This window comes from Rhinopithecus bieti, unplaced genomic scaffold (genome assembly GCF_001698545.2).
Source record: "Rhinopithecus bieti isolate Rb0 unplaced genomic scaffold, ASM169854v2 scaffold_43, whole genome shotgun sequence".
NCBI lineage: Eukaryota > Metazoa > Chordata > Mammalia > Primates > Cercopithecidae > Rhinopithecus > Rhinopithecus bieti.
Genome location: NW_016803060.1, coordinates 195,007 through 217,447, shown reverse-complemented (window position 1 = coordinate 217,447; position 22,441 = coordinate 195,007). Strand labels below are relative to the sequence as shown.

The following is a 22,441-nucleotide window of genomic DNA, read 5'->3' as shown; positions in this document are numbered from 1 at the left end:
GTGGGTTTCAGTAAGAAAACAGCTAGCTCTGTCCTGGTATCTGGGGCTGCATGGCTTGTCAGAGCTGGTGGTGGTTTTAGGCCTGATCTGGCACAACCCCAGGAGGAAGGAGGTCTGAGGGCCTCCTTCCTTTGCCCAACTCTCACACCCATGCTTTGCTTCCCCAGGTGCCCCCTGATAAGTGCCGATGTGCCGTGGGCAGCATCCTGAGTGAAGGTGAGGAATCGCCCTCCCCTGAGCTCATCGACCTCTACCAGAAATTTGGCTTCAAGGTATTCTCCTTTCCGGCACCCAGCCATGTGGTGACAGCCACCTTCCCCTACACCACCATCCTGTCCATCTGGCTGGCTACCCGCCGTGTCCATCCTGCCTTGGACACCTACATCAAGGTGAGGCACAGGCCTGGGGTGTGTGTGTTGGGGACAGCCAGGTCCCTTGGGTGGAGCTAAGGAGGACTGCCTAGAATGGGAGGAAGAGGTGGTTTTGGCAGAGCAGCACCCTGGGACCCTCATGGAACAGGTACCTGTGGAGCTAAGAAGATGGGCAGAGGTTGTTGGCATCTCTTTCAGATGCCCAAGATCTTGTGGGAGCTGGAGCATATCCCAAGAGCATGGAGAGCTTGTTCATAAACCTAGTCTGGTTAGTTTGGCTCAATAGCTTTGACCAAAGACATCCTTAGTGCTTATCCCACACTCTGGCTCAGATGAATGGACAGGCCACTTTATTCTCATCCTGCTGGAGACCTGCACAGCAAGGACCTGAGGCTCCCAGTGTCTGGGCAGGCCCCAGGTAATCATGTATTGCCTGTGGCCCTGCCTCTGCATGGGCTTATATACCTGCTCCCAGAGGCCAGGGCTGGGGCAGCAGTGGCAGGCTCTGTCTCCTTTACTTCCTGACTTGGTCACTGGCAATGCTGGCAGCCCAACCTTCCTGGAGGAAGGAGAGCCAGCCACCAGGTCATCTGACAGGGATTTCTGTGTCTACAGAGATAGATTTTTTAAAAACATGCCCTGTTACACATCCCTCCTCCCCTAAACGTTTTGTAAATTTGGGTGCTAGGGAAATGACCCCAGTTGGGTTTGGATGTGATTCTTTGTTCATTCATTTAACTTGTATTTATTGTCTGCGTGCCAGGTGCTATAATGGGCACAATGTGAATGAAACATTGGTGCATGAAACAGAAATTCACAGTGAGGTGGTGAAGATAGGTAATAAATGTCAGACAAAAATGGGACATGTGCTAGAGAAGGAGAGGGTGAGAAAAGTCGGGGAACCAATTTGGACAGAATGATCAGGGACAGCCTCTCAGAGGAGACAACCTCAAGGCAGAGTCCTACAAGAGCCTTTAGAGAGGAGGTAAGAACTTCTAGGCAGAGCTTTGATCTACATGCAGCAGGAAGTCACTGCAGTGTTCCAGACAGGAAAATAACACAGTTGGAGCCACGTCTGTACAAGATGGGCTGTCCCATCTCTGGGCATGGTGGAACTGGACCATAGACCTGGGACCAGGTGGAGATGCTTAGACCTAGGGCTGAGGAATTAGCCTAGGAGGCTATCATGAATCCTATTGTGAGTGGTGGCAGCTTGGGCAGGCCCAGTGGCTACAGAGATGTGGACAAGGATAGAGATTTACAATCACTTCTGGGATAGAACTGATGGACTTTGGGTGGATTCGCTGTTGGGGAAGGAGAGGCAATGAGGGAGTCACAGAGGGCTCTGCTCCCCTCTGGCCTGGGCAGGTGGGCAAGCGTGTAGTGATGCTTTTCACTGACATTTGGGAAACTGAGGGAGGCCCTGGTTTTGGAGGGGAAGGTAGCTATTTGGGCTATGTCAGGGGAGCTGCCTGAGATACATCTAAGTTGGGGGGTGTGGAGTCAGCAATGGTATGTGTGGCCTGGAGTTGAGAAAAGGCTGGGCTGGTGGATATATTTGGGGACATCAGCCTGTTGGCAGTATTTGACCTGGGAGGCTGCCCTGTGCCTCCCAGCCTCTGTGGGGTCAGGTAGGCGATAGACAGCCTGTGGCAGCAAAGGCTGCACAGAGGGTGTGGCCAGTGTGGCAGGGGTCAGAGAACAGGACAAGAGAGTCAGTGGGAGTGAGAGCCTGCTACACTTGGAGGATCCTTGCAACTTTGTTCACCAAAGCAGCTTGGGGAAAGGGACAGAGCGTTGATGATGGAAATGGGAGCTCAGATGTCCCTGGAGTCGGGTGTTGGGGCTGAGGAATGAATAAATGAGGCCCTGGGTCACCAGCTGTGTCCTTGGTGGTCAAGGATAGGTTTGAAGAATCAGGAGTGAGAAGACCTGGAAAGGGGAGGGCTGTCACAGTGATAGGGCAGGGACACAGGGAGAACAGAGGGGAGTTTCCTTTGTGAGCTGGAGGGTGGTGGCCAGAAGGGGTGCTGGGCAGGATGTGCTTGCCTGGCTGCGGTTGGACTGGAGGTGGGGGCAGGCTGGCTGGTGGCGTAGGCAGGAAGGAAGATACCAGTGCCCTAGGCCTGCTTAGGGTGCCACCTCTGGGGAGTCCTCCCCCATTTCACTCAAGGAAGGCCTCTCCAGTCCTGTCGGTGCCATCCTCAACCTCATGGGCCCGTCTGGAGGGGCACCCCCGGGAAGAGACTTCTTGGGTTCCAGACCTCAGAACAGGACGTGTGGCATGTGGTGTGGTGGCGAGCAACTCAGCCACCAAAGCCTTTTCCTGGCTTCAGGGGTTTATTTTTAGACACCTTTGTCCAAATTTCCCGGCCCCTGACAGTTTCACAAGTTGCCTGGTTTTGACGTCACCTCTTTGATGAAAGCCCTTCCTCCTTCCTCCCCGCTCCCATGGGAGCCTGTCAGCTGTGATCCTAGAGTGGGGGTTGAGACAAGAAAGCCAGGGATGTGGGGGAGAGCAAGGGGCTTCTCCCCTGTGAGGCATGCTTGTGTGGGCTTGGCCATCAGCAGGGAGAGTAAGATAGAGGCCAGCTGCCCACAGAAGAGGCATGGCCCAAGGTCCTGGGCTTGTTTTGGCAGCAGGGTGTGGGGGTTGCCTCTACCCCTGTGTTTAGCCTGACCTTGCGTCTTGGGGAACAAAGCCAGGGGAGAGATGAGGAAGGGGCTAGCTCTGTTTGCTGGTCACAGCATGCAGTGGACAGGGGTGGCCCTGTGCCTCTCTCAGCCCAGGAGACAGCAAGGAGAGAGTATAAGCTTCCTTTCCATCCCTGCCTTCATCTCCTCTGCCCTGGGGTCAGAGAAAGGAGATTACTAATGAGACTGGGTGCTTCTGACTCTAGCGCCAACAGCTGACTGCCTTTAGCTGTGTGTGTGTGCATGTGTGTACACCCTTCTTTTTCTCTCTGGATCTGGGACTGCTGTGAAGGTTCTTCAAATGGAATGACAGCAGCCGTCAGCTTTCTGTTTTGGCAGGGGTGAGGGAGACCAGGAGCCCTGCTGCCAGGAGTTGCGGGGGGAGGATGTGTCAGGCTCACCAGCCTCTCTAGAGGCTGGGTGAGGGGCAGGGGTGAATGGATCTTAGCTTTGGGTTTGGGAGGTGGAGAGCAGCTGCTGTCCTGGGAGTTGCAGATGTGCCTGAGCCTGGGACCAGATTGGTCTCATGGGACAGAGGGACCTGAGACCAACAAACCCGAAGTTCATAGTGAGAGGCCCAAGGAGCACTTGTCAGGACTCTCGGGATTCTGGAAGGGATGGCTGATCTCAGCTTTCCTGGTTTGCATGGCAGCCTCTGGCTCTCTGGCTAGCCTTCCCCAGCTTGGCAGCCTGGCAAACTGCTATAGGAGCTGGAACTCTGCCTTTCTCCATGTAAACTGCTAAGGGCCCCCAGGCTGAACACTCATTCCCCAGGAATCCATGGGTACTGTGTGACCATCACTCCATATGGAAGATGCCTCAGCTTTGTCAGGCTGCTCCACTGGAGTCCAAGGAGGTGGCCTCTAGTACAGGAGGAGACCACTCCCCAAGTCCCAGGAAGGGGGTGTCTTCTGGAAGCTGCAGGATGGAACAGAGCTTGTTTGAAATTGCAAACCTGCAGAGGAGAGATGGGGCCCAGATGTGAGCCCAGAGCAATGGGCAGAGGCCCCCAAATTCACCACAGTCTTAATGAGTGTCCAGGGAAGGCTTCGGACACATGGAACAGACCAGGACTGAGGGATGGGCCTGGGAATTCCATGTGTGGGATTGTGTGTGTAAGGTCTCTAGTGCAGTTTGCTCATATCTGTCTGTAGCACTTGGTGGGAAAGGCCATTGACAGTGCTCCACTGGCATAGCCAAGCCCCCATACCTGACTTCTCTCCCAGATCCGTCCAAAATCCTTTTCATAAGTGTCCTTCCCCGTAGTCTCTGATTTCAGGGAGTTTTTAGGGGAGGGTCTTTGTAAAATGGTTTGATCTTCTTCTCCCAAGTTTAGGGTGTTACAGGGCATTGTTCATGTAGCGGCTGATTGGCTGGGGAGTGCAGGTGGCCCTGGAGGTCAGACTAATGTCTGACCATCCACCATCAAATTGGAGAAAAGTGTGTGGGGAGGGGTCACCAAGGGGATGTAGTGAGCCTCTGAGGGGAACCTTGGTGGCTGAATTCTGGGACAGCTGGGTTGACTGGGACTGTCTTACCAGGGGCTTAAAGGGGATAAGGCCAGGTGTGGTGGCTCATGCCTGTAATCCCAACACTTTGGGAACCTGAGGCGGGAGGATCACTTGAGCCCAGGAGTTCAAGACCAGCCTAGGCAACATAAGTGGGACCCTGCCTCTAAAAAAAAAAAAAAAAAAAAAAAAAAAAAAAAAAAAAATTAGCCAGGCACTTATAGTCCCAGCTACTCAGGAGGCTGAGGTGGGAGGATCGCTTGAGCCTGGGAGGTCAAGGCTGCAGTGAGCCATGATTATGCCACTGCACTCTATCCTGGGTGACAGAGTGAGACTCTGCTGAAAAATAAATAAATAAATGAAGGGAACATGGTGGCTCACACCTGTAATCCTAGCACTTTGGGAGGCCAAGGCAGGTGGATTACTCCAGCTCAGGAGTTTGAGACCAGCCTGGGCAACATGGTAAAACCTCGTCTCTACAGAAAAAAAATACAAAAAAATTAGCTGGGCGTGGTGGCATGGACCTGTGGTCTCAGCTAGTCAGGAGGCTGAGACAGGAGAATTGCTTGAGCTCAGGAGGCAGAGGTTGCAGTGAGCCAAGATCACGCCATCGCACATCAGCTTGGGTAACAGGAGTGAAACCCATCTCAAAAAAATAAAAGTAAAAACATTAAAAAAAAAAAAAAAAAAGAAGAAGAAGAAGAAGAAGGAAGGAAGGAAAAGGAAGGAAGTAAAGTAAGGAAGTAAGGCAAGGACCCCAGACCATAGTTCTCAGACTGCTCTGACTGTGCTGAGGTGCCCTGTGGCTATTAGCCTGGGGCGGAGGCTGTACTCAGACCCTTACCTGCTTCACCTGAGGTAGTTCTGCCTGTGCGTTTTACAACCCAGGTGCCTTGAGCTTTTGTTTGGAAGGGAGCTTCTGAGGCTCAACTGGTTTGCAAACCTCTGTCCTAAGAGAGGTACAGTACTGGGCAGATGCCACCTCCAGTCCCGCCCACTGCATGTCTGTTCTCGATCCTGAGGATGCTGTAACTGCAGTGTGAGTGGATCTGGGAGGCACCAGGGCCCAGCCCTTGTGCAGGTAGGGCAGGGGCTCCAAAGAGAGACACTTGTCTTGAGGGGAGTGTGACTGATTGGAAGCTGGACCTGGAGGGACCCTGGGGAGCTGCAGGTTGGAGTTCTCCTGGGGTGGTGGTGACTGAACTCCTGAGTGGTGATAGCATTATGGGGCAGCCATCTTGGAACTAAGGCTTGTGGGCCCCAGCAGGGTGCCTGTGGAAGTGGGTCAGCCTGTTGAGCCATGGCTGTGAGGAAGCTCGAAATAGCCTGGCCACAGCCTGTGTTCTGTCCAGTGGGAACAGAACCCCTTGTGTTTGTTTCCCCTTAGTCTGCCTCAGTGACCCTGAGGGAGTCAGTAGGTGGGTCTGAGTCCACGCTGGGGTCAAAACACCAGTGCAGAGCAACAAGGCCACGGCAGGGAAAATACTGGTGAGGACGCCACGTGCGGTGGCTCACGCCTGTAATCCCAACACTTTGGGAGGCTGAGGTGGCTGGATCACCTGAGGTCAGGAGTGTGAGACCAGTCTGGCCAACACGGTGAAACCCCATCTTTACTAAAAGTACAAAAATCAGCTGGACTTGGTGGCACACGCCTGTAATCTCAGCTACTCAGGAGGCTGAGGCACGAGAATTGCTTGAACCCGGGAGGCAGAGGTTACAGTGAGCTGAGATCACAACACTGCCCAGTGAGCTGAGATCACGACACTGCCCTTCAGCCTGGGTGACAGAGCAAGACTCCATCTCAAAAAAAAGAAGCAGGTGAGGAAGCCCCAACAGGAATGTGAAATCTGCGGTCATTTCCCTCTTCCTGACTGTCACCTTTGCCAAGCTAACGTGGGAGGCTTCCAAACTTTATTTTTAACAAGGGAGGCCCTCTTGGCATCTCAGCTCAGTCACTTATTCAGCAGTTATTTACTGAGGTCTCTTGTGTGTGTCATTGTTCTGTGCATGGAGGAACCAGCTAGGAGGCATGATAGAGTCCTAATCAAAGCCAGTATCCCCATTGTTTTACAGATGGGGAGGCTGAGGCCTAGGGAAGGAAGGTGCCCCAAGGTCAAGGGATGGAGCAGTGGCTGAGTCCAGACTGGGTCCCTTAGGCTGAGGATCGTTCTGATGGCTACATGCCTTTTGCCACTCTGTCCTATACATAAGTGGGGCTGGAACCAAGAGGCCAAGGACTTGTTGTCAATTTGGGATATGCCCTGGGGCACCATCCCGAGCATATCCCAAATCCACTTGATCTTCTTTCTCCAACCCTGGTAGTCACAGTTGGGGGCTAAGGCTTCAGGTCTAGGAGACTGCTGGGAGAGCCGAGTCTAAGCATAAGAAGAGGCTGTGTACCTGCTTGCCCAGCAGGCACTCACTAGTGCTCTGGGCACAGGAAGCAGCTGCTGCAGGCACCTTATTGGGCCTCATGTCCACACCCTCAGTGAGGCAGAGGCGGTTCTATTCCCAGGCTTCCCTCCCTGGATCTCAAGGGCTGGTTCACCTGCTGGTGCTGCCACCTGCTAAGTGGCCTGCTCTGGCACAGGGAGGATGGCACTTTTGGCAGCATCAGGACCTGGAGCTGAGTGACAATCCTTCAGCACTCTTTCCTCCTCCATCTCCTCCAGCCACAGAGCCTAGCCATGCCTCGGGGTGGGGAGGGGAGGGATAGATTTGCTGGGAAAGGCAAAACAACCCTTGTAGGGTGGTGGCATTTGGGCTGCATCTGTAAGGTGGGCAGTGTTCCCCAGGTGGCAAGGCAGGTCAGGCAGAGGTACTGGCTTGGTGGCAGTCATGGCTTGTGTATCCAGTGAGACTGGAGTACAGGAGAGGAGCAAGAGTTTGGGCCTAAGAGATTAGGCTGGGTCCTGCAGGTACTAGGGAGACACTGATGGCATCTGAGAAGATGAGTGACAGCATCCAGGCTGGGATTCAGATCAAGTCTCTTGAGTACCTGGGAGATAAGGAGGAAGAGCCAGAGGCCACAGCTAAATTCCGCAAAAGGATAATGCAAGTTAGCAGAAAGTAGCAGTGACTTTTCATTCCCAGATGTCCCCAAGCCAAGAGGCGATCCTCCCACCACATCAGGGCTTGGCTTCCCTGGCCCCCTTAGGGAGCTACCCTTGGGTATTGAGGTGTTGAGGGCCAGGCCTCTCCTTTTTGTTGGCCTAGGCACTGGAACCTGCTCCTTAGCCTCTCTAGCTTTACCCCACCTCCCTCTCTTCCCCCAGGAATGAAAGCACAAAGCCAGCCTTTGCTGGGGCGGCGTGGGAGCCACCACTCTCAAAATACCAGCTCGGATATTGTAGCTTGGCAGCCCTGCAGGACCCTGGGGGCTGAAGCTTGTCTGGATGGTGCTGTGGGGTTGGGCTGTCACCAATCCAGAGGGAGCCTTCTTACCCAGGCAGATGGAATTTACTTATCAAGGAAGAATTCTGTTGCTCTTCTTCAGGAAGCTCAAGATTGGAATTAGGGAGAGGAAAGAGATTCCAAGGAAAGAACTCGCAGTGCACCCCCTCTTCCCCAAGCAGAACAACTTCTCCTTCAGCTGAGCCCTCAGATGAGGAGAGGCTAGCTGTCTAGTTATGCAGGTGGGAAGGAAGGGACTTCCCTGAGGAGTGGAGCAGAGGTCAGAGGTCCCAGTTGGAGATGAGAAATTCAGGGCCTTTTCCTCTCCCTCTCTTCTGTCCCCTGTCTCCTCTGCATCCCCACTTGCCCACTTGTCCTTCCCCTCTGGCAATTCCTGACTCCTCTGGCTCTCAGGTGCTTGGCTTCACAGCTCCATCTGTACGAGCAGCCTTCCTGCTGCTGGGTAATCATCAGCAACCAGTTTGTCAGCTTGTGAGCAGGACAGGGCTCAAGGTCCTTGACTACACAGACAAGCTGCTAAGAGTGCTGGATCTTGGAGAGGGGGTAGGCTGTGGAGCCTGCGATGGTAGGGCCATCATCTGGAAGGCTGTGGCTCTCCTCCCAGATTTGCAAGGGAGAGCAATGGGATCTCAGGGCTGACTCACCCAGTGCTCTAACTGAGCTCTCCTTGGGGTACTCACTCCCGTACTCTCCAACCCTCTGGTCCGGCCACACAAGGGCCCAGGCCCGAGAAGGCCAGAGCAGGGCTGAGCCAGGGTTGTATCTTGGCCCTCTGGGCCTAGAGAAAGGTAAGGCTGGGTATGGATGCAGGATTAGGGGCGTCCCAGTCTATCTGGGCACTAAGGTGCTCCAGAGCCTGTGTCCATGTGCCTGCTTAAAGGGAAACATTATTTCCCTACCCCTCAATACCCCAGCCTGCCCTGGTGCTTGACTGCTGCCTAGGCCCTCCTCCACGGGCTGCCCAGGAAGCCAGGGTCTGCGTCGTGCCAGGGAGATGAACAGAGGTGTAAATTGTGTGGCGAGCTGCCGGCTCTGAGGTGAAAATGAAAAGTCTTCAGGCAGTGGCAGCAGCAGGCGCAGCAGGCTGGGGTGCCAGGCACAGCACACCGTCTCCCGCCCCACTCTCCCTCACACCTTCCCCTTCTACAGTCTTCCCCAGGTTCCCGCCCAGGTGTGGACCTGCCTGCCTGGCTCTGGACCTGCCTGCCTGGCTCCTCTGCCATTCCCTGCCTTTCAGCATGGGGCTCCCAGACTGGCCCTGGGTTCATCCTAACCCCAAGAGGGCTGTTATATCTCATTTCCATTATGTTTTCTTTTTTTTTTTTTGAGATAGAGTCACATTCTGTCACACAGGTTGGAGTGCGGTGGCACTATCTTGGCTCACTGCAACCTCTGCCTCCTGGGTTCAAGCAATTTTCCTGCCTCAGCCTCCCGAGTAGCTGGGACTACAAGCATCCACCACCATGCCCGGTTAATTTTTATATTTTTAGTAGAGACAGCGTTTCACCATGTTGGCCAGACTGGTCTCAAACTCATGACCCCAGGTGATCCGCCCGCCTCAGCCTCCCAAAGTGCTGGGATTACAGGTGTGAGCCACCATGCCTGGCCTCCATTATGTTTTCTAATTGGCTGATCTGCTGCACAGAAAAATGGGCTGTGCTTGAGTTACCTTTGTGACTTAATGTTCATGGTAGTCCCTCCATTGATTCGTTTTGGGTTTTCTGAATATACAGTTTTCTTATCTTCACATAATGGTGTTTTTATTCATTGTTTCCAGTTCCTCACTTCTTTTGAGATCATCTATTCTAATCTCTTCCTTTCTTTCCCTTTCCTCCCTTTCCTCCCTTCCCTCCCTTCCTCCCTTCCTCCCTTCCTCCCTTCCTCCCTTCCTCCCTCCCTCCCTTCCTTCCTTCCTTCCTTTTTTTTTTCTTTTTCTTTTTTGAGACAGTTTTGCTCTTTTGCCCAGGCTGGAGTGCAGTGGTGCGATCTTGGCTCACTGCACCTCTGTCTCCCGCGTTCAAGCAGTTCTCCTGCGTCAGCCTCCCAAGTAGCTGGGATTACAGGCACCTGCCACCACACCTGGCTAATATTTGTATTTTTAGTAGAGTTAAGGTTTCACCATGTTAGCCAGGCTGGTCTGAAACTCCTGACCTCAAGTAATCCACCCGCCTTGGCCTCCCAAAGTGCTAGGATTACAGGCATGAGCCACCACGCCTGGCCAAAGAGGGAAAGAGGGAGGGAGCGATAGGCCAAAAGCCTACAGCACCTGGTGTTCCTAGGCAGTGTCCCATCCAAGTACTAACTAGACCCGATCCTGCTTAGCTTCTGAGATCAGACAAGATCAGGCGCATTCAGGGTGGTATGGCTGTAGACCCTTTATTTCATACTTGGGCAAATTGAGGGCCAGAGGGAAGCTACCCATTTGTCTAGCCAAGCCAACACCCTAGGCTCCTGCCTGGGGTGCTCTCTGCCACGTCCTGCTTCCTCTCTCCCCTCCCTGGCAATCCTGTCTTATTCCCTATCTCCTTTGCCTGCTGTTTTCAGAGCTTTGGGCTCTCCTGGTGTGAGGGGAGAGTAGAGAGAGGGGAAGTGCTCACCAGCCCTTCTGCAGGCTCTCCCTGTTGGTGTGGCAAGACCCCAGAGCACCAACAGACAGGTCTAGCTTCTGGGCCAGAGGCTTTGAGGCAGCCTGGTGGAGGTGAGAGGAAAGTTTCTGGGCAGAATAATAACCTGCTACCTTCTAGCTGCAGCCTCTTGCTGTACCTCCACAGAGCATTCACATGCCATGAAGACCAGCTGCCTGAGGGGCCTCTAGGGTCTGCGCCCCCACTTGCAGGTACTGCTGTGTGCAGGCAGGTACATGTTGTCGTCTGTAATTAAAAATGAGCATGCATCACTTCATCCAGCAAGGAGACGCCACCACCTTGGGTGGGATGCAACAGCTGCTTTCTGGCTGTGCAGCTGCCTGGGTGTCCAGCCTGGCACAGAAGGATAGATAGGATTGGGTAGCTCAGGGTGAACAGTAAGGCAAGGCCCAGGGCCCCTCAGCCAGACCTCATCCCTTTCTGGGCCTAGAGCTTAGGTAGGAGATGTGACCCAGTCCTTGGCCCACACGTTGCCTCCTTCTTTTGGGCATTTGCAGCCACCTAATTCTTAGCAAACCTCCAGCCTCTGGGTAGCCTGGGAGTGGGACCCATCATCAGCCTCCATCCTGAGCCTGACCTCTTCTGTCTTCGATTTGCTCCCAACCCCTAGATGAAGCCAGGGCACAGGGTGATGTCCTGAGTACAAAGCACTAAATGAGGATAGTTCAGGTCCTCTCTCTTATCTCTTTTCTTCCTCTCCCATAATTCAGAAAGACCTGCTGGGGAGGCACTATGGGTCCTGTGGGGAAACCTTGGCCTGGTGTATCAGTCTTGCCCTGTTGTGGGAGCCCTTAGCTGAATGGGCTAAATGCCTGCACCCTACCCAGGAGACGAACTGAGGCTGAGGTGAGTTGGGAGTGTGTGATGTGTCCCCAAGGTAGCCGAGGCAGTGGTACTGTGGCAGCCTGTGTGAAGTGGGTGAGCTGCTCCTTCCCCTTTTTACCAGCACTCCTGAGTGGGTGAGCAGGTGTTGGTGCAGGGTGGGGTGGTGGTGGGGAAGTGCTGGTGTTTGGGGTCTCTTAGAAATTCCTGCATCATGGGTGGTGTCACAAGTCCTCATCTTGTTTCTGCATGTGGAAGACCCAGGTGGGAGGGAAGGCCTGGAGGTGTGTCTGAGGGACCAGAACTCTGAATCCAGTTTCTGGCAGTCCTTGGCAGCACCTTGGCATGATTCACTGACTTTTGCCTGTTAGGTGGAAAGGAATGTGAACATCTGCAACTTTCCCACCTTGGAAAGAGGCTTTATGGTCTCTTTGGGTCTGTCTGTGGGAGTGAGCTGCTCTGGGCTGTGGGTTTGTCAGATGGCCAGTGGTGTCAGTGGCAGAGTATGTTCTTATGTCCTGGCGATGCTTCCACACACTTCTGGCTGTCTGGGCTGTGGAAGGGGGGGGCCAGGGGTAGGAGGACCCCACGCCCACCCAGGCTCTTCACCAGAGGGGCCAGCCCAGTGTGACCTTGAGTTAGTGTCCTTGGCCATTGGCAGTCTGCTCTCCAAGGGCTCCCTGGGGCTAGCTGAGGGAGAGGCAGCTGGCCTTGCCTTCCTCCAATGATTTTCCAATATTTACTGGCTCATTGACATATTGCCCGGGCCGTGGCTCCTACTGCGCAGCAAGGACCTGAGAGCCAGCCATGGTCACCCTCTCTTCCCTCTGAGGTTGCACCTGACTGGGAGGGAAAGGGCTTGTCCTCTCTGCCTGGTCATTCAGGGACAGAGCATATAGCTCATCCTGCCCCTCACCCTCTATCCCCAGCCCCCACTAGACTCGTTCTTGCTCAGTGGGCAGAGCATGGAAGGGAGAGCAGTCTCCCAGGAAGGGCCAGGGGCAACTACAAGCCCCTTCTCTGCCTGTGGGCCTGGCTTATAAGTTTGCTCCTTTGCCTTCTTCCTGCCGTTTCTCTACCCAAGTCTGAATTTTGGTAGGACCTGGTGCTATAATGATTTGGGGCTTAACAGTCAATGGCACTTTAATTAGCTCCATGCCTCCCTCCAGTAGGGAGGACCAGGGCCCCCAGGTAACAGTGGATAGGACCAGGCTAGTTTTGGGCCTGAGGCTGCCCCTCCAGGGGTCTGGGAACAGGCTGTAGGACCTGGTGCTCCCTGTGTGGGATGCTGTGAGGAGGGAGAGCTGAGCAGAGAAGGAAGGGCTGTGTGGCAGGGCCACAGTTTTCTCTCCATCCGCTGTCTCCCTTGTTCCCCTATTGTCCCTGATGGCTCTGAGATGAAGGCGATGGCAAGGATGGAGGATGCAGTTTCCATGGCAACGGGGCTGTCCACAGCCAGGCAACTTCAGAGCCAGGCTCTCTGGAGGAGGCAGATGCGCAGAACAGCTGCAGACTGCCTCCCGCCTGCCAACAAGGGGGCTGGCAGAGCAGGTGGCACAGGGTGGCAGCCTGGTGCTGCCCAGCCTAGGGGAGAGGGTGGAAAGAGTAGTACTCCCTCTTATCATCTTGTTACTGCCAAGTTCCTCCAGAAGGAAAGCTAGGGAGGTGGCTTGAGTGTTGAGAGGGGTTGGGGTAGGGTCCCCGTTGTCCCTGGAATCTCTGGGTGGACACAGGCTCTAGCTTCTGGGATCTTCCCCAAAAGCCAAATGTCTGCTGCTCTTGTGATGGCCACTCAGCAGCTACCCTTTGGACCCTTTGTCCAGAGTGTGAGGATGTTGGTGAAGGCCATGCCCTGACTAGATTCAGGGATCCTTTTCTTCCATCTAGCTACTGGGGAAGGACCTGGATCTTCTTCAGGGGCCTCCCTGCCCCTGGCCTCAGTGACCTGGTCCAGTTTCTTGAGTGGGGCTCAGGTTTGGCAGATGCCTGCCTCTAAGTGCTGGCATTGGAGGGGCCCCAGAGCCTGACAGCTCCTGCTTCCTGACACTGTGATCTTGTTTAGCATCCTCCTGGAGACCAAGGCTGGAGTGGGTATGTGGGTGGGTAGAGAAGCAAAGACAGCCATCTGTGCGTTTAGAAATGGGAGGTGTCAGGGGCATGGACTCTTGAGATGGAGGAAGCCCCGAGGGCACCCAGGTTGGCAAAGAAGATTTGAATCCAACTATTAAAAAATAATGACTTTCCTTCACTGACCTTGGAAGCATCAGGGTTGGGGTGTTCTATTTTGTCGTTGAGCACATGGAGACTTAGGATGAAAGGCTTTACCTGGATCACCCGTGGAGTCAGAGGCTGAGCCACAACCAGACCTGGGCCAGGCCATCCACCTCCCACGTGGCCTCCTAGATGCACCCTTCCTCCAGCTGGCTGCTGAAGGTACTAGCTAGATAAACCTTTCAGGCTCACTCCCCTTTCCCTTTATCATCCATGGGCTTTTTTTTTTTTTTTTTTTTTTTTTGAAATGGAGTCTCCCTCTGTCGCCCAGGCTGGAGTGCAGTGGCCAGATCTCAGCTCACTGCAAGCTCCACCTCCCGGATTTACACCATTCTCCTGCCTCAGCCTCCCGAGTAGCTGGAACTACAGGTGCCCGCCACCTCGCCCAGCTAGTTTTTTATATTTTTTAGTAGAGACGGGGTTTCACTGTGTTAGCCAGGATGGTCTCAATCTCCTGACCTCGTGATCCGCCCGTCTTGGCCTCCCAAAGTGCTGGGATTACAGGCTTGAGCCACTGCACCCGGCCTGGGCTTGTTTTTAACTGTTCTTTGCTTGCTTGCTTTAGTTGAAGGAGATTCCTCAACCCTAGGGTTGGCCAGGCAGGCGGACAAGAGGAGTCCTGGAATGGTTTCTCCTTGCCAGGCAATAAGTTTCTCATTACTGCTAAGTGGAAGGCTCATTTCAGAGCTCATGGTGAGAGTGGTGCGAGTGCTATAAATAGTCGTATTGTGAAGGTTGGCGGGTGAGCAGTGACAGGGCAGGGGCTTTGCAGTCATCTTTGTGGGTATTTGTGCTCCATCGCAGGAAAGGTGGGGGGGCAGACCGTGAGTGAGAAGCACTTGACCCCCTGTTCTGGCTGTCACTGTCCGCCTCAGGGTGACTCTGGCATGTCTGTGCCCCTCCATACACATCAGAGCATTGGATTCTGTGTCTAGGCAGAGGGAGGTGGAGTGCCTTTTGGAACTTGGGGCCCAAAAGGTGGTACATCAGCCCATTGCATAATGTCCTGTGCTAGATCTACTTGTCTTACCTGCCCTTCCAGTCCAGGGTCTCCCTCCTCCCCATCAGCTAAAACCCTGGGTTTATATGTGAGGAGGTATGGGAACCACACCTGATAGTCTCAGAGGTTGATATAGATCTGAACTAGCAGGGGAATGAATGGGAGTGGAAGTGCTGTTTAACTGGCCTTGATCCTTGTTCAGGGTCTACAGTAGCATGTCTGCAAGAGCAAGGGCTGGAGGCCTAAGGACTGAGGGTACTGGTCTTCTGATATCTATGGGTCAGTCAGCGTTGTCCAGGGTGGAGAGGAGGTCAGGGCCAGGGGGTCCTGGGATGGAAAGTCTGGCAGGTGAGACTTTGGCTTGGGCACATGGGGTCCCTATCCTGGGGTGGTCCAGGGGTGCCAAGCTTCATGGCTCTGTGAGACCAGTGCCTTCTGGAACAGCTTTCTGGTCTCAGATGTACACATAGGAGAGCAGTGCCAGGCTCCTGGGTTCTTTTACCGCTTGCCCTAGGGTGTCGTCCTCGGTCTTCAGACTGTTATTGCACTCTGGACTATGGGGCCCTGCTGTTAGGGTGATCTATGTGTGCCTCCCTCAGCAGGGCTTTGGAACTTGGAAGAGGTTGAGAGGCAGAACCAGCCCCTGGGACGGAATAGGTAATAAACAGTTCTGGGGGCCACCCAGGGACAAGTGAGTCAGGGGCCCTGTAGGGCTCATTTTACCTTTTGCCACTGTCTGACTAGGCGCGGAAGCTGTGTGCCTATCCTCGGCTGGAGATCTACCAGGAAGACCAGATCCATTTCATGTGCCCACTGGCACGGCAGGGAGACTTCTATGTGCCTGAAGTGAAGGAGACAGAGCGGAAATGGCGGGGGCTTGCGGAGGCCAGTGACACCCAGGTGGATGGCACAGGTACAGAAGGTGGGGTATGAGGATGGGGCCCTCCTGGAGCTCCTCTCTTCTGGACTCCAGGGGCTTGGTTGAGGAGGCTCCTCCCTCTCTGGGTTGGCACTGTGGGTGTCAGGCTATGCTTGGCAGAGGGAGGAAGGAGACCCACCTACCCGAGGACCCACATGTGGAGTTGCCTATTCCCAGACAGACACATGGATCTACATAGATCTGGATTCACACACATTACCTCCTGGCAACACAGATACAAAGACCCTGCCTGGATTCCCTCCAGATGTAGCAGGAGTACCCTTGGAAACAAAGATCACAGACAACTCGATGTTCATGGGAGGGGGCTGAGGCCGCTCAGGAAAGGAGTCCCTTGGGTGGGGCTCAGCAGAAAGTAAGACTGGCATAGATCTGGAAGGTAAGGAGGGGAGCAAAGTGTTCTCCTGTCCCTCAGTACGGGCCCCATCCAGAGCCAGCTGCTTTCTCCCTGCCAGGGAACAACCAGGGAGCATGCAGAGGGGAGCCGGGAGATCTGTCCCCTGTGCCATCCTCCAGGGCCAGTCCACACTCCTGCTGGCAGCCTCAAGGCCCCAGGTCCAGGCTGGAAGGCTGCTTGCCTGCCCACCTCTCTGCAATGATCTCTGTGACCCCGGGCTGTCTCAGGCACAAGGGGATCTGCTGGGTTACATCCCAGATGGTCCCAGGGGGCCTTATTCTTGGCCAACCTGGTGGAATTTGTGACTTCTAGGAGTGGTACAGGGCTGTGGGGAGAGGAACTGTCCCTCCTCCCCTCCTTAACAGATGATCTGCCCATCCAGTCTTCAACAGCCAAGGTCACCCTAGGGAGACATGTGTCAGCTAGGGCTGGACAGGAGGGTACTGGGAGCAGTCTCTACTCCCTAGGGGTCTATGTCCAACACAGTTAACTTCATCTGCCACTTAATTACCTCCATGGGGTACAGCTCCCTTCTGCCTGGTAGTGCCCAGCAGACACTCTTCAGTTCCCCTACTGTGGGCACAGGACATGGCACAAGGTCAGCAGGCCCAGGCAGCCTCCAGGGCAGGAAGACAGAGTGCCTTCACTTTCCTGTGACCTCCCTCTGCTGTCGGCCTCCCCCTCCTTGACCCACCCTCCCAGCTTCCTTCCCTCCCAAACACTGCCTGCCAGGGGCGTTGAAGGACTGCTTGGCACCCACTACAGCTGGCTGCAGCAGCGGCTCCCACATTCCCCAGCTCCTCAGCCTGTTTTCCTCCCCTCCAGCCCACCCACCCACTCCCTGGTGTTGGGACCAAGGGGTCTGCCCACCTCTCACAGGGCCTGTCCTGACACCCCAGGGGGACTCGGTGTTTGCCCGCCAGGTGCATGCCACTGACACAGCAGTTGGTGGTGGGTGCACGCAGGGTGTCTGACTGCCCAAGGCTTGGCCTGTCCCTGCCCACCTCCCTGCTGTGGCCCCATCTTGGGCTGAGAGGTGAAAGGGGGTAATTAGCTGCCTTGTGCCTGTTACTACATTGATGTATTATTTAGCTCCAGAGAGGCGATGAATATTTGATCATCTTGCACTGGCTGTGGGCAGAGTGGGAGGGAGGGATTGGGGTGAAGGGGGTGGGCTTCAAATCTCCTGCCTCAGCAGCCCTGGGGATTTAGGTAGGGCCCTGCCTTGCCTGGTATCTTCTCCCCAGGGATGCAGGCATGGGACTGTTGGACCTCCTCCTATGTAGATCTTAGTGGGGCTATAGGGATGCTACTTCCCTGTATTGCACTCCTTTTTTTTTTTTTCTTCTGAGGCAAGGTCTGACTCTATCGCCCATGCTAGAGTGGTGCAGTGGCAAGATCTCAGCTCACTGCAGCCTCTGCCTCCCGGGCTTAAGCTGTCCTCCCACCTCAACCTTCTAAGTATCTAGGACAACAGGTGTGCACCACCACGCCTGGCTAATTTTTGTATTTTTTATAGAGATGGTGTTTTGCCATATTGCCCAGGCTGGCCTTGAACTTGTTAGCTCAAGTGATCCTGCCTCAGCCTCCCAAAGTGTTGGGATTCTAGGCATGAGCCACCATGCCCAGCTGGATTCCTTTTTTTTTTTTTTCCTAAAGACGGAGTTTTCCTTTTTTGCACGGGCTGGAGTGAAGTGGCATGATCTTGGCTCACTGCAACCTCTGCCTCCTGGGTTCAAGCGATTCTCCTGCCTCAGCTTCCCGAGTAGCTGGGATTACAGGTGCCTGCCACCATGCCTGGCTAATTTTTGTATTTTTAGTAGAGATGGGGTTTTGCCATGTTGGCGAGGCTGGTCTGGATCCACCTACCTCAGCCTCCCAAAGTGCTGGGATTACAGGCGTGAGCCACCGTGCCTGGCCTCCAGCTGAATTCCTTTGCTTGAAGTGTATATATGTCCCCAGGGGCTGTCTTCATCTCAGCAGGCTGTCCTGGCCTGAAGGTGGCACCCCGAGGCTCCTTCCTCTGAACACTCCTAGCCTAGGAGTTGGGTGGTAGGAGGTAGCATGCTGGAAAGCAGGCACATTCCTGTACCTGGGGTCCCAAGAGAGCCATTGAGTGGGTGGGCAGACAGAACATATAGTTTAATAGGGCCAGGGAGAAACTGTCTCCCTTTTTGCTCTTTTCAGGCCTGCAGCCCCTAGGGCACTGATCATTATTTAAGGAGCAGTGAGGGCCTGGCATCCTGTCCCCTGGTCAGAAGAAACTACCCAAAACTCATTCCCCCACGGCTCCCCCACCACCTCATTCACAGGCGTCTGTCCTGGGAGCCACACCTGGAGCCTCAGCAGGAGGAGAGCCCTGAGCCAGCAGCCTGGGCTTCTGGGACTCACCTCACCTCTGCCAGTAGCACCCAGAGGGCATATTCTGGGGCTGAGTGGGTGGTGGGGTAGGGAGAGACCCCAAATTCCCCCACCTCCTAATTCTCCCATCCCTAACCTAGGCCCCAGCTGAGGCTCAAGGAAAGCCCAGGCTGAGTCCAGGTGCCAGGCAGACCCCAGCTGCACCTGGCTTGGCTCCAGCACCATGGAGACAGCGGCTGGGGAAGCTGGCCCACCCCTCACCTTCTGTGATGTTTGACAGCTGACCCTCTCCCCATCACACATGAAGGGTAGCAGATCCACTCTCTCCCAGTCTGGATTCCTGCACACAGCGGGCCTGAGCCCTGTGTTCCTCCTTGCCACCCCAGCCTGCATTCAGTGCCTCTGATTCAGGGAGATGAACCCAGGGGTTGTTCCTGGACAGGACAGATGAAGGGGCTGCTTGTTTGGAGGATGTATTGGGGGTGGAAGGAGCAGGTTAGAAGGGATTTGGGCCATCAGCCTGGCTCAGCACTGGTTTGGGGCACCCCAACCACCAGCAGAGTGCTCTCATCATCCCCTTTTGCTATCTTGTGGCTCAGGAAGCACCAGTCATTGGGGGTGGGGTGGGTAAGGGTTTCTCAGGGTCGACCCAGGCATAGGGAGAGAAAGCCAACATGTTTCATCCCAGCACCCTCCTCCTTGCAGCTGGTTGAGTGTTTCTCAGGCCTTCTCCATCCTGCTCATACTTCAGCTCCCTCCTCAAGTGGGGACTTGGTGTGGGCCAGAGGCAGGGGCCTGCTGACTCCCTGGATGCTGCTCCTGGGAGCCCTGCATGGGGGAGGGCTGCAGAGGGGCCTCCTGCTGTATTCTGCAGTCCTCATGCCCTTGGGTGATGTTCTGTAGCTGGCCCTGGATACATCTCTCTCGAAGCTTGAAATGGGGTTGGGGGAAGGTGGAGGGGACACTACATGGGTCTCTTTGTTCTATCTCAGCTCCTCACCTCAGGGCTGAGTGGCCCTTAATAAATGTAGGGGGGAGGGCAGCAGGCTGTGTGGAAGTGCAGGGAGCTGAGGCTAATTCAGGGTGGGGAGAGGAGTGCACAGCTGCCTCCTCCCTCCCTCCCCGCTCTTTCCCTCTGCCCTGTCTGTGCAGCCCAAGTCAGGGTAGAGGACAGAGGGCAGCTGGAGCGAGCCCCCTGAGCCCGGGAGGCTGCATTATTCATGAGTGCACTGTGTGCTGAGTTGCCTCTCCCTGGAGGAGGGATTGGGGTGGTCCTGGCTAACTTGTGCTCCCTTTTCCTGGCCATAGGAGCTGACACAATGAGTGACACGAGTTCTGTAAGCTTGGAGGTGAGCCCTGGCAGCCGGGAGACTTCAGTTGCTACACTGTCACCTGGGGCGAGCAGCCGTGGCTGGGATGATGGTGACACCCGCAGCGAGCACAGCTACAGCGAGTCAGGCGCCAGCGGCTCCTCTTTTGAGGAGCTGGACCTGGAGGGTGAGGGGCCCTTAGGCGAGTCACGGCTGGACCCTGAGACTGAGCCCCTGGGGACTACCAAGTGGCCCTGTGAGCCCAGTGCTCCTGAGAAGGGCAAGGAGTAACCCGTGACCTGCACCCTCCTGCAGTGCAGTTGCTGAGGAACTGAGCAGACTCTCCAGCAGACTCTCCAGCCCTCTTCCTCCTTCCTTTCGGGGAGGAGGGGTTCCTGAGGGACCTGACTTCCCCTGCTCCAGGCCTCTTGCTACGCCTTCTTACTGCCCTTTAGGCTCCCAGGGCCAAAGGAGCCAGGGACTATTTTCTGCATCAGCCCCTAGGGCTGCCGCCCCTGTTGTGTCTTTTTTTCAGACTCATGTTGGAGCTTCCAGGACCCACAATAAAGCCAATGATTTACTTGTTTCACCTGGATTTGGGTTGTGTATTTGTTTGTTAGTTGTGCCTTGGTTGGGGGTGGCGGGGAGTGGCTGTACAGATAGGCTGGGAGTGAGAAGGAGCCTCCCCTCCCCAGGACAAACAACAGAGGGAACATGGCAGGTACCCTGGGGTCGGGGGAGGAGGGGTGTTAGAGATCCTCCACCTCCTACTCTGTGACCTCAGTGGCCAGCTGCCCCTCCACTGCAGTTGCCAGAGAGCAAGCAGAGCCTGGCTTGGGTGAGAGCTGAGCATGGGGTACCCTCCAGGGCTCAGGAGTGGGGAGCTCACAGCCTGTCTTCGTCTGCCTCCAAGGGATGCCTTTGTGTCTGTAGCTCTAGTGTGCCTGCACGCTGGTACTTCCCCAGTAGGCGAGGCTGCCTCACACTGTGCCTGCCAGTGGCTGTGTACCTGTGTGTGTGCATGTGCCCTCACACTCATGCATTTGTCTCTGTATAACCACGGATGGGGCTGCTTGGGTAAAGCTGTGCCCAGGTGAGCATCAGGGTATGGTTGTACCTGAGCATGACTGAGTCTGTGTGGATGGCTGTATGCGTGTGTGTGTGTGTGTGTGTGTGTGTGTGTGTGTGTGTGTGTGTGTGTATTGCTGTGCTTTGTGTCTGTGTATAGTTGTATTATAGGAGCATGTGAGGCCAGCTAACAGCATCTCTATGGGGTCTTTGTTCATCTACAACTGTGTGTGACTGTGTCTGTGCAACTATGTGTGTGGTGATGTTCATGACGTTCATGTATAAAGCTATGTGTTTTGCTGTGTCCACATATAAAAGCTATGGCTCTGTGCAGCCGTGTATCCATAATTATGGCGATGTATGTGTGGACATGTTTTGGTGTACAGTTATTTGTGGCATGTCTGTGTGAGCAGCTGTATAAACATGGCTGTGTCCACATGTGCAGCCGTGCGTAGATATGGTCAGGTGTTCTTAGGGGCAGGGGTGTGCCCATGTGTATTATTGCTGTCTACAAGTATAGCTGTGTGTGGTTGCATGTTTACATGTACTGTGTATGTGGCCATGTCCACATGTACAACTGTGTGTAAGGCTAGGTGTATGTCCTCATCTGTGTGCACACAGCTGGGAGTGGTGGCTGCCTGTGTGTAACTGTGTGTCCATGAGCTGTGACTGTGCAGCTTGTTTGCTGCAGGCCACATCATGGGCTTTTCTGGCTGGTGCTGTACATAGTCATATCTGTGTTTACAGCCCTGTGCCTTTTGTGAGGCTGACTTGTTGAGCTGGTTGGGAGTGTGGCTAGAAGGAGTGTGTGACTCCTCACCTCAGCACCCTCCTGCTGTCAACAGAGGCCTGGCCCATTGTTCACCTACCCCAGGGAGCGGTTGCTCTTCGACAGCCAGAGAGGGTGAGAGCAGCCAGTGGCAGAGTTGGAGGTAGAAGACAGCATGTCTGTCTCCCACTGCCACCTTGTCTCCTGTTAGTGATGGGGCTTGTGTTTGTTTGGGTTTGATGTGTCTGTTTTGTTTCAAAGCTGTGTTCTTTCCACAGCAGCAGGGCATCGGGTTTCTGTGTCCAGGGAAAAAGCTCGTCCTTGGTGATCACCCCCACCCCCCTACGGACTGCCACATGCACAAGTGGGTGTATGTGTCTGAGGGATGTGGGCTTGGCATGTTCATTAGCATGTATCTGAGCTGGGCTTGCTTCCACTGACACCTGTGGAAGAAAGGGCAGTGTCAGGGGAACGTGTGTAGGGGATGCCATGTCCCTTGGCACTTGTTAAGTGTATGCACATGTTAGGGGCAGATAGCACAGGCTCTCTAATCCCCATTCCTTCAGCACAGTCTGGCACTACAGCTTATCCACTACCCTCTACCCAGGGGCGTCCTTCCCCATCCTGCTGTGGGAGGGAAGAGTCAAGAGCATCTTCTCAGAGCTGTCCTCCCTCTGCTTGGGTTCCAGCTCTCACTCCCTCCTACGCAGCAGCCAGTTCCAGAAGCCTTTCCCCAGGCCCCTCCCCTCCCAGATCCCCCTGCCATCCCTAACACTCCCTCAGGGTTGACCCTAGTACTTGGTTCTGCAACCCTTCCTGCAGGTTGCTCTCTCCTTGCTTAAATACCCTTTTTACATGGGAGTGGGTGGCAGTT

General features: G+C 54.8%; 1 protein-coding gene across 4 annotated transcripts in view; it reads left to right on the top strand.

Annotated features, from left to right (window-relative positions):
- The window catches only part of TEX264 (testis expressed 264, ER-phagy receptor), a 33,374-nt gene extending 13,049 nt beyond the window's left edge, over window positions 1–20,325 (top strand). For all 4 annotated transcript variants that reach the window (XM_017889615.1, XM_017889739.1, XM_017889790.1 and 1 more), the window contains 3 exons: window positions 168–389; window positions 15,470–15,638; window positions 19,729–20,325. In XM_017889615.1, the coding sequence (XP_017745104.1) occupies window positions 168–389; window positions 15,470–15,638; window positions 19,729–20,021 (684 nt within the window). In that variant the 3' untranslated portion in view covers window positions 20,022–20,325. The remainder of the gene's footprint in view (window positions 1–167; window positions 390–15,469; window positions 15,639–19,728) is intronic.
- The last annotated feature ends 2,116 nt before the right edge of the window (window positions 20,326–22,441 follow it).